The sequence below is a fragment of the Sparassis crispa genome (assembly GCF_003851025.1).
Source record: "Sparassis crispa DNA, contig_000006F, whole genome shotgun sequence".
Taxonomy (NCBI): Eukaryota; Fungi; Basidiomycota; class Agaricomycetes; order Polyporales; family Sparassidaceae; genus Sparassis; species Sparassis crispa.
This window is the reverse complement of record NW_020939753.1, coordinates 1,122,050-1,136,266: the sequence shown is the minus strand read 5'-3', so window position 1 is coordinate 1,136,266 and position 14,217 is coordinate 1,122,050. Positions and strand designations below refer to the sequence as shown.

The 14,217-nt window shown below is 51.7% G+C and overlaps 5 protein-coding genes and 1 non-coding gene across 6 annotated transcripts; 2 read left to right on the top strand and 4 right to left on the bottom strand.

Annotated features, from left to right (window-relative positions):
* Window positions 1–3,486: 3,486 nt before the first annotated feature.
* On the bottom strand, window positions 3,487–4,794 carry SCP_0704250 (hypothetical protein; the record flags this gene model as incomplete). Its single annotated transcript, XM_027760350.1, has 1 exon — window positions 3,487–4,794. One exon carries the CDS (start codon window positions 4,792–4,794, stop codon window positions 3,487–3,489), a length of 1,308 nt encoding a protein of 435 aa, XP_027616151.1.
* Window positions 4,795–5,896: 1,102 nt separating this feature from the next.
* On the top strand, window positions 5,897–7,566 carry SCP_0704240 (alpha/beta-hydrolase; the record flags this gene model as incomplete). The annotated part of the gene is made up of 8 exons (XM_027760349.1): window positions 5,897–6,287; window positions 6,346–6,503; window positions 6,564–6,606; window positions 6,666–6,694; window positions 6,741–6,808; window positions 6,870–7,126; window positions 7,183–7,348; window positions 7,398–7,566. The coding sequence occupies 8 exons, from the start codon at window positions 5,897–5,899 to the stop codon at window positions 7,564–7,566; spliced, it is 1,281 nt and encodes a 426-aa protein (XP_027616150.1).
* Window positions 7,567–8,066: 500 nt separating this feature from the next.
* SCP_0704230 (alpha/beta-hydrolase) lies at window positions 8,067–9,674 on the top strand (the record flags this gene model as incomplete). Its single annotated transcript, XM_027760348.1, has 8 exons — window positions 8,067–8,391; window positions 8,445–8,602; window positions 8,666–8,708; window positions 8,769–8,797; window positions 8,847–8,914; window positions 8,966–9,222; window positions 9,282–9,444; window positions 9,506–9,674. The coding sequence occupies 8 exons, from the start codon at window positions 8,067–8,069 to the stop codon at window positions 9,672–9,674; spliced, it is 1,212 nt and encodes a 403-aa protein (XP_027616149.1).
* A 158-nt stretch (window positions 9,675–9,832) lies between these two features.
* On the bottom strand, window positions 9,833–9,914 carry SCP_t0704220. Its single transcript is given in 2 exon segments — window positions 9,833–9,868; window positions 9,877–9,914. It is a non-coding gene; the product is annotated as a tRNA-Ala (tRNA).
* A 202-nt stretch (window positions 9,915–10,116) lies between these two features.
* SCP_0704210 (hypothetical protein) lies at window positions 10,117–10,779 on the bottom strand (the record flags this gene model as incomplete). Its single annotated transcript, XM_027760347.1, has 1 exon — window positions 10,117–10,779. One exon carries the CDS (start codon window positions 10,777–10,779, stop codon window positions 10,117–10,119), a length of 663 nt encoding a protein of 220 aa, XP_027616148.1.
* Window positions 10,780–12,423: 1,644 nt separating this feature from the next.
* SCP_0704200 (Protein vip1) lies at window positions 12,424–13,559 on the bottom strand (the record flags this gene model as incomplete). The annotated part of the gene is made up of 7 exons (XM_027760346.1): window positions 12,424–12,536; window positions 12,595–12,730; window positions 12,788–12,909; window positions 12,962–13,093; window positions 13,154–13,371; window positions 13,428–13,480; window positions 13,539–13,559. The coding sequence occupies 7 exons, from the start codon at window positions 13,557–13,559 to the stop codon at window positions 12,424–12,426; spliced, it is 795 nt and encodes a 264-aa protein (XP_027616147.1).
* Between the last annotated feature and the right edge of the window lie 658 nt (window positions 13,560–14,217).

Sequence of the window (14,217 nt, the reverse complement as noted above, 5' to 3'; positions counted from 1 at the left end):
GGACACAAACCTCGGTTCGAGTGACTCTTGCATGATAAGTTTCCGTGCTTTGTCTTCTTTCCACCTGCGCGCTGACTGAAGATCTACGTGACTTTTTCTTCAACGGATCAGCTTGGAGGTCGAATCTGGTCACTCCAGTCGTTTTTCTCGTGCATTCAAGAAATGTTGTGTTCGTGTTCGCTGTCATTCCCAGGATGCAAGCTTACTGACATCGTAGTATTGTCATTCTCCGACGATGCAAGAAAGTGAGCCTCGGAGATGTTCAATTGTTACCCGGGGACTTTGACACTCATCGCACGATCCTGTCCGACGCTCGTGTCAGGCATTGTCGCATCGCAGAGTCTAAGTCTGATCACTGTTGAATCCCGGCGCAGTAGCGAGATCGCCATAATGAAGTCACAGGCTTACTGGGAAATAAATGCCTAAATTGTTCAGATTGCTAGGATTCAAATCTCAGGCATTCCTGTCAATATCACTTGCCACCGTTTGTTGATCTGTCAATGACATCCTGCTCGGCTGTGATATACTGATCATCACTTTGTAGACACCGAACACCCAGCCTCGAATACCTCATCACAAGAGAAGATAATCGACGTAACAGCGATGTAGCAACACTGTACACCGTGTACCTCTAACCTTTCGCATGGGCGTTTATTGAGCGAAGTAGCTATCGGCCCTCTGCAGAGGTAGGACAACACTGATGTATGTATCATCAACTTGCGCATGCACTGTATGATCTCGGATCCTTCTTCTTCCATGTTATCTGATGCAAAGACGCATCTTCACACACTTGTCATAGATTATCAAAATCATACATCTCATCCGCATCGGCGTAAACGCGATACTGACATGGACTCGTGTCTGAATCCTGGCACGGCGGTTGTGGTCCCTGAATATGAGCCTAATTTGTGGATGCCTCTGGGAGTCGAGGCGGATTAAGTCACAGAGTTTTCATCACACATTCTCCGCCGCTGATCCCTGATACAGACCAACCGTATGGTAAGGCGAATCAACTAATGGTTTCCAGGACCATGGTGGTGTTAATGAAGTGGTGCATGTGGTAAGACCGAGAATTGAGCAATGCGTGTCCTCTACGTACCCGGACTACTGACTTGCGCACAGCCATCCCGCATCATTCACCTTGTTTGAAATCAGTGCCGACCACTTGAACGTTGCGCGCCACGCTTCTCCCTATCTCGACTCGGAGCAGTGCCACACCAATTGAACCAATTAATGAAGCTGGAGTGCTTTGCATCAATACCGCGAGTACTTTTGCAGAACATTGTACCACAGCAGCTAATCCGAAAGCGCTAGTGTAGCTCGTATAGGAGACTATCGTGTTTCATGCTACAAGCACAGTAGGTTGATGTTCAATTCCAGAACAAGTAGTTTCCTCTGCCAGATACGCTCATGTCTTGTCAGGGACCATCCTTACGCTGATAGCAAGAGAAGTATTGTCCTTGCATTCTTCGAGCAATAGTTTCGGCAAATCCGTTAGGCCGCGCAGCAGTCAGATAAACGGGAGGTTGCCACAGCATTTTGGAAGAGCGCTACCTTGGGCTTTCCAATTACACAACTGATTCCGTCGGAGCCACTGTGACCAAGTCTATCAGTCATCACCTTACAAGGTTCGTTCGCTGCTGTCACTCGTCCCTGGAAATCCGTCACCGATGACCATCGTGTAGTCCACTTTCATTGTTTGCTGTAAAACGTAGCTGCTGTGCTGTTGATGACAGGACGCCGCGCTCTGGATACGGCAACATGGCAGATTTGAAGCATAACCGACAACTTCATGGGAATGGTACTGTACAATTGTTATTCTTCTGTCTCCTACCTTCACTCACGCATCAGAGTTCACGGTGCCCGTGTATAGCAGGATACTGGCACATCCTTACACCACCACGGTATTGTGGAGCTGGACTACCTGCACCAGACGCATGAACCGGTTTTCCGCATTCATTCAAGAGGCGTTCCTGACGTCCTGTGCTCACACCCAAGTCAGACGCTGCTTCCGTCTGTATTCAGATACTGCGCCCTGTCATCTTGACTAAGGTTCGGTCGTTCGGTAGTTGTTCTTGGTTTTTTTCAGCTCAAAGATTGTCGACAGCTGAACTGCAGATTGTTATCCACCCGTTCGCGGTATGTGTCCTTTTCTTGACTCGTGGTCATTGAATATGCTGCCTCATCTGTCGACGTACAAGCTGGGAATTTTGTGTTTGCTTGCGGTAGGAGACCGTAGCCGTCCTTTCGACTTCCTCCAACGCATACAATGGCGGATATACGAAGAATGAATATCCATGAACTCAACGACCTCGGATAGCAATGCAAAGGATGCATGTTCCCCCCTTTCGTATCTTATAGTCGACAATGCCGGCATCAGTACGAGAGGTCGTATGTATGGGAGCCTATGAGACCTCTGTCGAACTCAGCCATGTCTCACGCTGCGCGAAATGTCGCACACATGCCTTGAGGACCGCCCTCAGAAGGTTCCTACAATCGCCATCGACTCATTCCGTCTTGTCATTGTGAGTGAGCTGGCTGTGCATGAGAACGTTCAAGACCACAAGACCGTGATCCTCGCGAGAGCGCCAACGTCATCAATGGTGACGGAGGCACAAAGACTAGGTCCCAACATTCATGTGAAACACCGCTTTTGAAGATTTTGGTACCGGCGTGTGCGCAGTGCGAGACTTAGGCGAGCTTGTGCAGGGGACAAGTCGAGTATGCATTCAAATGCTAAAGCGAAGGAAAATAGGCTGCATGTAAGGTACGTCGTAGTATCTGAGCGTGGATTTTTGGTGATGAATGGAATCTAAAGGATGATCAATGATGGGTACTAGGAGCGCAGTATGGTAATCCTGGCCAAAATGAAGTCGCATATAACCGGACTGAGGCGGGGTGGTGAAGGTGAAGAGGGTGACAATGATGATATACGACACTGTGGATGCTTATGGAGGTGATGATGTTGGAAGAGAATGATGATATCGATGCCATGAAGATACCAATAGAGTCAATGCGAGAGGTTGGGTCAAAGGGATACACTGATGGTGAAGATGCAACGAGTTGGGGATTGATGCGACGTTGGTGAACGTGATGATGTTGAGAGAAGTAAAGTAACGGTGAAGGAGGAGAAATGCTGAATGCCGTCCATGATGAAGGTGCTGGTGGATACGTCTATGTCGAAGGAATGATGCCTTGGGATATATGTACCATGATGATTGCGTATTAGTCCGTGCAGAAATGGGGAAGAATTGACATAGAAGGTGCATGCAAAGTCGTAAAGTCATGATGCCGCAAACTAGTGGACGCAATACGCGATGTTGGAGTTAACGTGTGGGTGAACGTGGAAGTCGCAAGCCCAGTGAAGTGAAGTTGACAGAGCATTCCCCGTCTGCGTGACTTGATCTGTTAGTTCTGTCGAACATCGTCATCCTTGAAGACCGATATGAGAGACACACGCGTAACGGCTACGGTAGGCACTTACATTCAATCACGCAAGGCGACTTTCCCTCTCGTCAATGTTCGTCCTCTGGTCCGACCTCTCTCAATCTCCCAATCCTTCTCGTCAGCACTTACCTCCTGTTCAAGAATTTTCTCGAGTGACCGCTCCAGATCTTCATTGCTCAGCACAACGGAGACACGTCGCTCCCTCTCATCGTCCGTGACGTTCAAATTTCTTCCGATGCCGACGACAGTACGAATTCCTCTCTCGGAAGCTACACTAGATCCCCTCCGAGAGCGCAGACCTAGACCTGGGAAGGGCGACCTGCTTCGTCTCTCGGCTTCGCCGTAGGGCGGAGAAAACGCACTTTTCAACCGCAGGCAGCGTTCAGCCTGGGCAACCTTGAACGATACAACCGGCGCAGCAGCGGTGCGCGCTATAGGTGCGCGCATCTGGGACCTACGGAACGTCGTGGGAACAGTGGGACGCCATCGCGAATGTCGAGGTGGTGGAGAGACGGGAGAGGGAGGGGCCAGTACAGCCGGGGACACAGGAGACGGTGGAGAAGAAGCAGGCGATGCAAATGGGGTTGACACTGACGGCGCGTCGGACGCCGAGGTCGAATCGGATGCGACCCTGCGCTGGAAGGCCGATATGAGCCTTCCGTCGTCAGACACTTCGCCATAGGATTTCCCATCTGCAAACCCGCAAGCGACTAGGTTGTCTTGACCACGAGACAAAGACAAAGACTGTTTCATAGACGAAGACAAGGATGATGAAATGGGAGACACCAAGGGATTTGCGGGAACATGTGTCTCCCCAACCGGATGAGCAACTTGACGACCGCCGACTTTCTGGCGATCGTCAGACTGTCGCGCTGTGCTAGTACTGCAAGGCTGAGGGGGTGACTGAGTGCGCATATGTGCCCCATGGTGGCACAGAAAAATTTTGGGGACGGAGTACAAGAACGGCTCATTAGAGTATGGGCGCTTTTCGAGTCCGAGATCTGCGTCTATGTCGACAGAGCAGCGTGCATAATTTTGGCGACCATGTGGAATCAGAACACTCGCGTGCCCACGTTGCTGCAATAAGGGCTGCGTGGCATAGTTCATCACCATCTGCTGGCGTCCATGCAAAGAACAAGGTGAAACAGAGAAGTCGAAGTTGAAGACGAAGTCAGGCGAGGCCTGGTGACGGATGGGGGACCGTGGAGGTGGACGGACGCTTTTGCGACGGGGAATCGTAATGGGTAGAGACGGCTTGAAGGTCGGGCTGGTCTGAATGTTGGGGCGTAGCGTATCGGTGCGACAGGTGTTCGTGCGTTCGAAGAATGGGGCAGATGCAGCGCTCATGACTTCCATCGCCTGATGCGCCGCAAAAGGTGCCTGCGTTGAGGAGTCAGTAAGATAAGAAAGGGCTGAACTGCACAGCGCGCGAACATTCTATGCAGAAGTATTGAAATAAATGCAGGGAAAAGCAACGTACCAAAACTGACAGCTTGAGATGCTTCGTCCGACTTTTGTGTGGACGGATGTCCCAACGGTAAAGAAGCCGGTAAAGAAGCCGGATAACTGTGCTGCAGAGTATACCAGAAGTGACTTCGTTCACGTCTATTGCTGAGTCTGCCCAACTACAGGCAGGCTATTAAGCTTTTTTGAGGATGTGGTATGCCACTGCACGCAGCAGCAGGACTCCTTGATCTGCAAGCTCGCACGAGGCGCTGAGGGCCTGTTTCAGGTGGCTGACTAGAACGGAGAGGGCAAGTAGGAGCCTCTTGGATTCGCTCACAAAGAAAACGTTGTGTGGACGACTGTGACCCACGCCAGAGTCGGACAGCGCGGTTTTTGAACGAATGATGGCTCGCCTGTGGACTTCACCGAGCGTCCGCTGCACCGATAGGCAGAACAATAAGGTTGCCACCGATAGTGTCCGGCGCACCAGTCTTCGTGCCTGCAACGACGAGAATAAGGCGATGTTTGTGTCGGAAAAATAAAAGAAGAGGACACGAAATAGGAGCACCTTCAGCACAGGGTCGTTGTTGACCGCGTCTTTTGTGTTTAATATAGACGTTGTCGCGCGCGTGCGCGAAAATAAATATTACCTATCACGTGATACGTGCCTTCTACTGAGTTACTTAAGCGCCCATGGACCACGGGCGGTCAAATGTCTCTGGCAGATGTTCCTTCACCACGTTACCAAGCTTCTTCTCATTGCGCCTTTCTTCCCTAAGCTTCGAATTCAGCAGAACACCGAGTCGGACATTGGCGTTGGTTCTCATTCACGAGACCTGGTCAATGTGACTCACATGCGGAGGTGTATACTGGTGTCCCTGGGGCGTCGCTGACTAAGCGGCCGTTCCCTTTGGAGGGATTGCCCCTCCCCAATGTGAGGCTACCGAGAAAGCGGAGACATTCATGGAGGCTCCTATCCTAGGAGCAAGCCTCGAACTGTTCTATGCACGGGGGAGCCGCTCATATCCGCCCCCTGAAATACATCCCCTACCTTCTTGCTAGCGACCACATGGCAGATTCAACCGAACAGCCGTTCACAGTCGCAGTCTCGGATTCGGACCTTGCCTATCTGCACAAGAAGTTGGAGCTTGTCCGCTTACCGGACGAACTTAACGAGGCGGGTTGGGACTATGGCGTCCCGTTGACTGACATCCGCCGTCTGGTAGCCTACTGGAAAGACGGCTTCGACTGGAAGAAGGCGGAAGCTGAGATCAATGAGATCCCCCAGTTCACGAGAGACATTGATGTGGAGGGATTCGGCACGCTTAACATCCATTATGTCCATCAGAAGAGCACCGAGGAGCATGCAATCCCTTTATTGTTTGTGCATGGATGTGAGTCTGTTAGAAATATGTACTGGATTTACTAATTAATGAGATGTTTATTTCGTAGGGCCGGGAAATTTCCTCGAGGCGAGGAAGATTCTGCCTATGCTGACATCCGTCTCTTCTGAGCACCCGAGCTTCCATGTCGTAGCACTCAGTTTACCTGGATTCGGGTTTTCCGAAGCACCGAAGAAAAGGGGGTTCGGCGGTCCTCAGTATGCAGAAGTACGTGTGGGGCACCACAAGCTCAGTGAGCTTTATTGAGGCCCTTTTTTCGGTCAACAGGTTGCCCACAAACTAATGCTTGCGGTTGGCTACACCGAATATGGTTGGTGTGTTATCGTTGTAGTTCATTGTTCACTAGTTCTGACCTTCTTCTGCGTTTAGTTGTGCAGGCAGGAGATTGGGGACACGTTGTAGGTAGCCGTATAGTTCTTTCTCCCCATCTCTCATGTTTTTTAGGTTGCTAAGTTGATGGCCTGGCGGTACGGCAAGCAAGGTGTTAAGGCGTGGCACACAAACTTCCCTGCGTAAGCTGACTTTATCGTCATGACACTGGCTCATGAAATTGATGAACGACAATGTAAACAGAGCCAGTCCTCCCTCCTTTGTATCTGATCCCTTGCTCTACTTGTCTCACCTAGTGACGCCTTGGACACGCGCCGAACGTGCAGGACTAGAGCGCACGACGTGGTGGCGCAACAAGGGTGGCGGTTACTTCCAAGAACAATCGACCCAGCCGCAAACACTCGGTTACAGTCTGGCAGATTCTCCGGTAGGCATGTTGGCGTGGATTTACGAGAAACTGGTGCAGTGGTCGGATAATTATCCATGGACTGACGACGAAGGTCAGCTACTTCAATTCTTATCGTCTTCTAAGCATATCTCATCGCTGCTTTCCCAGTCCTAACCTGGCTTTCCGTATACTGGTTTTCGCGCGCTGGGCTAGCGGCGTCAGTGCGAATCTACTACGAGATGGCAGTTGCAGGCAACATCATAAGACCGGAACGGAGTTCGGTACCGCTCGGATTATCGTTCTTCCCTCGGGAGCTCATCCTGGCCCCGAGGAAGTGAGTGTATTGAATCTGATGGCGTCCTGAGCTGATCGGTCCATTTCAGATGGACGCGTACTATCGGACGCGTCGTCTTCGAGGACGAACACGACTCCGGTGGTCATTTTGCCTCCATCGAGAAGCCCGAGGAGCTCGTTGGCGACGTGCGCCGTATGTTTGGGAAGGGCGGGCCTGCCTACGGTGTGGTCCCGGGAAAGACGGGCTACAGCGGGTAACAGCTATCCTGTGGTAATGTGGGATCGTGCTACAGAGGTACTTCGAAGCTGCATTGGGTTATTCGGACTCTGGAATTGTTGTAAGATTACCGTGTTGTAAGGATAAGTGCTAGTTCTGTATATTCCAGGGTTGTACGGTGTGATCCATCCGTGTGTCGCTGGACGCGTCCGTCGCGTCATGGCAAATTCATTAATTTAATTCAATTAATTCGAGAGGAGAATACACGCGTCCGAGTCAAGGCTCTTTAACTACTCTAAGCTTGTCGTATGACTCGTATCCTTCAGAGTCCCGCCGCGTTTACTGCACGGATCTTTCACAGACGACTGAACGCGTGCGATTTTGGCATGCGCAGTCACTATGCGAGACCACCTGATGGATTAGTGACGTCTCCCGCTGCTTCGAGAAGCCGCCTAGCTATGTGCAACATTAGTCACATCTCACCCCATTGCGGCCCCCTATTAATTGGCTCCAATTCTTTTCATTCCTGGTACCGCAACCCATGCCAGACGCGACCGAACAGCCATTCAAAGTCTCAGTCCCGGACGCCGATATCGACCTCCTGCACAAGAAGCTCGAGCTCGTCCGTCTACCTGACGAGCTGGACGATGCAGGCTTGGACTATGGCGTCCCGCTGACAGACATCCGCCGCCTTGTCGAGTACTGGAAGAACGGATTCGATTGGAGGAAGGCAGAGGCCGAAATCAACGAAGTTCCGCAATTCACGAGAGACATCGACGTAGAGGGATTTGGCACGCTCAATATCCACTATGTCCATGAGAAGAGCACAGAGGAGAATGCAATTCCCTTATTGTTCGTGCATGGATGTAAGTCCCTGTGTGCGAAGTCATAGGCCAGATTCTCAACCTTCGGCTACTAGGGCCTGGTCATTTCCTCGAAGCCAGGAAGATATTGCCGTTACTGACTACCGTGTCACCTGAGCATCCCAGCTTTCACGTTGTAGCGCTCAGCCTTCCGGGCTTTGGCTTCTCTGAGGCTCCCAAGAAGAAGGGTTTCAGCGGTCTGCAATATGCGGAGGTACATTCGTCCCATGAGATACTCGTCCATTTTGAAATTTATGTTGGTTTTGTTCACTTTTAGGCCGCTCACAAGTTGATGCTGGCTCTCGGATATAAGGAATATGGTATATTTGTTTACTGGTTTTAGTAGCTGCGTAAATCGAGTCTGACCTGACCTTATACAGTCGTGCAGGGGGGAGATTGGGGCTACTTCGTGGGGTATTCTGATCTGCCGTTGCCTTCATGGCTCACCATTCCATTAGATCGCCAAAACGATGGCTTCACAGTATGGTAATAAAGGCCTCAAAGCCTGGCACACGAACTCCCCGTTGTGAGTTTCCCGGCTCCTCTTTAGATGTATATGTACTATGTTCATGCGCAGCGCCGGCCCGCCAACTCTGCTCGCCAATCCCCTACTCTTTCTGTCACACATGATCACTCCATGGACCGCGGCCGAACGCGCAGGGCTCCAGCGCACGATGTGGTTCCGTAAGAAGGGCAGCGGCTACTCCCAGGAGCAGTCGACGCAACCACAGACAATCGGGTATAGTCTCGCAGACTCCCCCGTGGGCCTGCTCGCATGGATCTACGAGAAGTTGGTGAACTGGACCGACAGCTATCCTTGGACGGATGACGAAGGTTAGCTCCTTCCAAGCATTACCCGCGCCGTATTGTCTATGTCTGACACCTCTGTGCAGTGTTGACCTGGATCTCCGTCTACTGGTTCTCGCGCGCGGGACCTGCAGCTTCGGTACGCATCTACTACGAGGTGAAGGCTGCAGCGGACATCTCGAAGCAATGGAGTCCAGTACCGCTTGGACTGTCATTCTTCCCGAAAGAGCTCGTGGTGGGGCGTAAGAGGTACGCACACCAGTTATGGTTCTTACTCCGAGTTGCTCAAGTATCTGTATCAACACTCCAGCTGGACGCGAACCCTCGGGCACGTTGTGTTTGATGCAGAACATGATAGAGGCGGCCACTTTGCCGCCTTTGAGAGGCCAGAAGACCTGGCTTCGGACGTACGTCGGATGTTCGCTAAGGGCGGGCCTGCATATGGTGTTGTGCCCGGGAAGCTTGGTTACCGATTGTAGCCCACTTGAAGTGTCCGACGTGGAGGGCCTTGGACACGAGTGTAAGGACACAAAGATGCTTGAACCACTAAAAGGAACCTGTATTGATGCATATGTACTTTGTTGAATGATTACTTCCTTGTGGAAGAACGAAAAAGCAACCAGAATGTACTCAGAAATGGACATGTCCGGGATCGAACCGGACCCCTCTCGCACACATGTCTGCTAAGCGAGCGTGATAACCAACTACACCACATGCCCCTATGGTTACGCAACTCACATTTATACAGACAACCGATAAAAGATAATGATTGTCCCAGCACACTCGAGCGAGCCCACATGAACGGCGATCCGGACTGACATAGAAAGAACCGTCAACGTTTAAATAACACTCTAATGCCTGCTTTCAATAGGTATAATAATTTCCCGCCTACGAGAGCATATTTTCTCCTAGCAGAGGGATCTACCAAGCAGGCCAATATTCGTGTGGCTCTGTGACACACGAATCCAGAAGCCCCATCCCAGGAGTGGTCCGCGACACCAGGAACTCGACCGCGTCGACATGGGGATGGGTGACCGCCCAATCGAAGGACTTATCAAACGGCGACTGCTCGTGGCACTCGACGAGGAGGCGTTTTATGGGAAGGCCCAGCTGGGCTCGCGTCGCCACAAACGTGGTAATGATGTCGGGGTTGATGGACGACTTGCCCAGCCATACGTGCAGAGTGGTAAGCGCGGGGCAGGGAACGGTGGACATGTTCAGCTGGTGAGTCAAGAGAATCTGGAACCAGGGGCGCAGGGAGTCCTCGACGGCGAACCCGACGCATTCGCCGATGAACATCGTGTCCAACGACAAAAGCATGCCGAGGAGCCTGGCATGGTCAGCGTACATGCGCATATCGAACGGCGACCTGAACCACACCTGCTTGATCGTGTTCATGGACCAGATAGTCCACCACGACGCGATCCAGCCCGTGCAATCGTCGCACATCCGCCCGGTCTCGTTCACCTTGCTCTCGACTCGGACACCACCGGTCTCGCTGACCGCATCAAACCTTAAGGTATCGTGCTCCATGCTCATCCCAATTTTGACCGGATGGTGGATCGGGGCCGCGCGGGCCAACATGGAGAGCAGTCCGCGGTTGCCGCATATCATATCGAAAATACGGATACCGACGCCAGTGGGATTGGTGAGATGGTTGAGCAACCAGGCTGCTATCCCCGGCGACACCTTCCCCACAGATATCCTGCGAAGGCTATCAGCGGATAGAGGGACACAGCCCGCAAGTGCGGCGTGGTCGATGCGAGGCTCGATTCCTGCGAAAATGAATTCCTGAATGTTGGAACAACGGTCGATCAATGCAATGAGATCCGGTAAGCCCCACACGGGTCTGAATTCCTGCGGTGTTCTGCGGTGACATATACAGATATGCGTTAGGTTTTGGAATTCGTTTCCCGGGAGCCAGTATAACGAGTCTAGAGTCAATGAATGCAATTTTGGAGCATGTGCAGCGAATAAAATAGGTTGTGTCGGCGGAGCCGCGCCAGCCTCGTCAGGAGACGTCTGCGTCGCCGACAGAGTCAAATACTGCAAGCGATTCGCAGGGTGCTTGACATAGCCCTGGAGGCCACCCGGACTGGCATCGTCCTGCCCAAAATCCACGAGATGGAGCTCCTGAATACGCGACCATTCGGACTCCGAACGGAGGAGCTCAACGACCGGTTGAGACGGAAGTCTCTCGACGTAGATTTTGAGAGGGAGAGCCTTCGCTCGCTTGAGGTATGCCTGCTTAGAATGCTCAGGGATGCGGCGGCTGTCATGCACACTTGTCCACAGCGATGGCTGCCCCAGTGCAACGTCGCGCCAATGACAGCAGACGTTCAGCACCTCGAGTAGCTCATGCGTCGCCTTTACGGAAGCGCGGGACCACATGAACGCCTCCTGACTACTACTGTCGACACGAGCCATACGAGAGGGGACGTGCTGGAATATAAGGCCGAGAATTTCAGGAGGGATGCGATTGATTGGACGGCTCGAATTGAGCGCATTTCGGACAGCCGCCGTGGAGGAGCCAAGTATGTCCTCTATCTTTTTCAACTGTTTTTCCATCAGCGTGACGTGGTGTATCAGAATCGCGGGAATTGGCTCTTACAATATCGACACTGTGTACAAGATTGTATCAGCAAAGACTCGTGGGCCATATATATGTATGATCGTAATAATTTACCTCACTTCATGCTTTCTTTCCTTCAGTCTGGAGAGCAATGCCTCGGCTAGCTGAACTGCGGTCAAGTTTCTGGTAGCTGCCTGGGCATCCATTATTCTGTATGTGCGCGTTGAGATGAGGGGATCTGGGGGAGCAGAAGAAGCAAACGAGAGAAGAGTGGGCCTTGATATACGTGAACATAGTGCCAATAACCGGGCCTCGGGAAATCACAATTTCCAGAGCAGTGTTTGATTGCATCTAGAAAGGGGAAGTTAGTAGGTAGCGCGCGGTAGAGAACGATACCGTACAAAGCAGTGTACGCCTTAGTCCCCGTCGCGACTGCCTACAGCCTACACGCGCGTACGGCATCTCATCATTTCCTATTTCGCATTGGTGGCTGACCGAATGCGACTACAAAGGACTACAAGGCGGAAACTACGCAAGGTTCGAATACATTTGCAAATGCTGGGACAGTGCCATATGGTACTACAGTGTTCATTCGCGTGTTACAACCTACACATTATCCACTATTCTGGACTGCAAATCCTTGTTTCGCTCCACGATTACGCAACGGTCGAAGGGTCTTTCGTCTTCGTGTCGACTTCTGCACCTGAGGTACCTGCGCTCCCCGAGCTCGGAGCCGGAGCAGTGGGTCCGGTTGACGCCGCAGTCGGGGCTACATGAGATGCGACAATTAATCGAAATACCTATGATACGGAAAATACAAAACCCACCGCCAACTCCAGCAGCCTTGTGAGTGTCAGCGATGCGGCGCGCCTCTTCATGGATATCGTAAATTTGCTTTGACGTAGTGGTGTAAAATTCCTTGACCTTCTGCCCCAGAGGCATAGCCAGAGCGCGAGCATAGTACTGAGAAATTGAATAAAATCAATGACACACAGCTACACCCAATACGAGGAAACTCACGTCACCAGCTTGCTTGGTGATGCCTTTCTGCTCATCAACCGCGCGCGCCTGCTGCGTAGCATGTGCAAGGGTCTCCTGAACCTTACCCGAGATTGTCTGCTCGGGACCGAGAGCTCTTGCCCCTAGACAGCGTGTACTTAACAACATCCCACATCCAATGATAGTAGCACGCACCTAATTTGGCGTCAAGCGACTGGATATACGAGAGAAAACGTGACGAGATGCCCTGCTGCCTGTCGATCTCAATCGCTCGCTGAAGAATCTGGTCGGAGAGAGTATATCCCCGTGCAAGGTATTCCGCAGCAACTGTGTGCCAAGGACGCTCAGCACACGAGGCAATGCGGAAGCCCAGGTTCCTACACTCACTTCCAGCCCTCGGCTTGTCGCTCTGCTCATACTTGCCGTCGTGAGTGGTAACCTTCTCATCTACATGCTCAACCTCGCTTGTCACGGTGAGATGTGAGTTGTCAAGAGTGCCGCCGTTAAGCATAAGCGCAGTCTTGGCTGCGGAGGGCTTCTCGAAGTGAATGGTAGCGATATTGGAGGATTCGGTGTATTCTATGGACGCGATCCGCCCGCAGAACCTGCGCAGACACTCCTGTGAAGACAACCCCCGATAGGATGTGTGCTATTAACGTACGAGAAGAAGTCCTCGAGGTGTTCCTTCGTCGTTGCTGGCGAGATGTTAGAAACCTCGAAAAAGAAGCCAGATCGTCAGCACCCAAATATTTGGCTATGAATATATGGCTACCTGAACTGCGTGAGTAGACATGGTGGGAGATAAAAGACAAAGGGACTCTGACCTTGCGGCGACATGCTGATCGCCAAGCCAGCCCCAGCTCGAGAGTAATCCACTCTGACGTCATGTCTCCCATTTTCACGTGGGTTCTTGGAGCGCTTCCCCATATTGAACGCCTGGCGCCAAAAACGATGGTTCCAGCTGGGCGCTTGCCCTGATCAACGTTTTGAATAGTCATTTATTCACGATCTACGACGTAAACATCGCGATATATTATGTCTGACCCTAACTTCAGGCAGTACTAGTACAACGTTGCCATATATGTCGAATGCTGATATTGATCTCCTGAATCAGAAACGGAAATATTACTACGGGGTTCCTCTAATCGACATGAAACGCCTCATTGAATATTGGAGGAGGATTTACAACTGGCGCAAAGCATAAGCCGGCATCAACGAAATTCCGCAGTTAACGTTCACCAGGGACATTGACGTGAATGGCTACTGTACGCTCAACGTGCATGTTCACTAGCAGAATATGGTCGAGAATGCAAAATTCCTCCGCTATTCGTCCATGGCTGTAAGCCCTTTTTTGGTGTATCTCACGGGATATACTTGACAGCGAGTGGTCTAGGGCCTGGAGACTTCCTCTAGATGCAGAAGAGGCTCCCGCTCCTCATCACTTCTTCCCC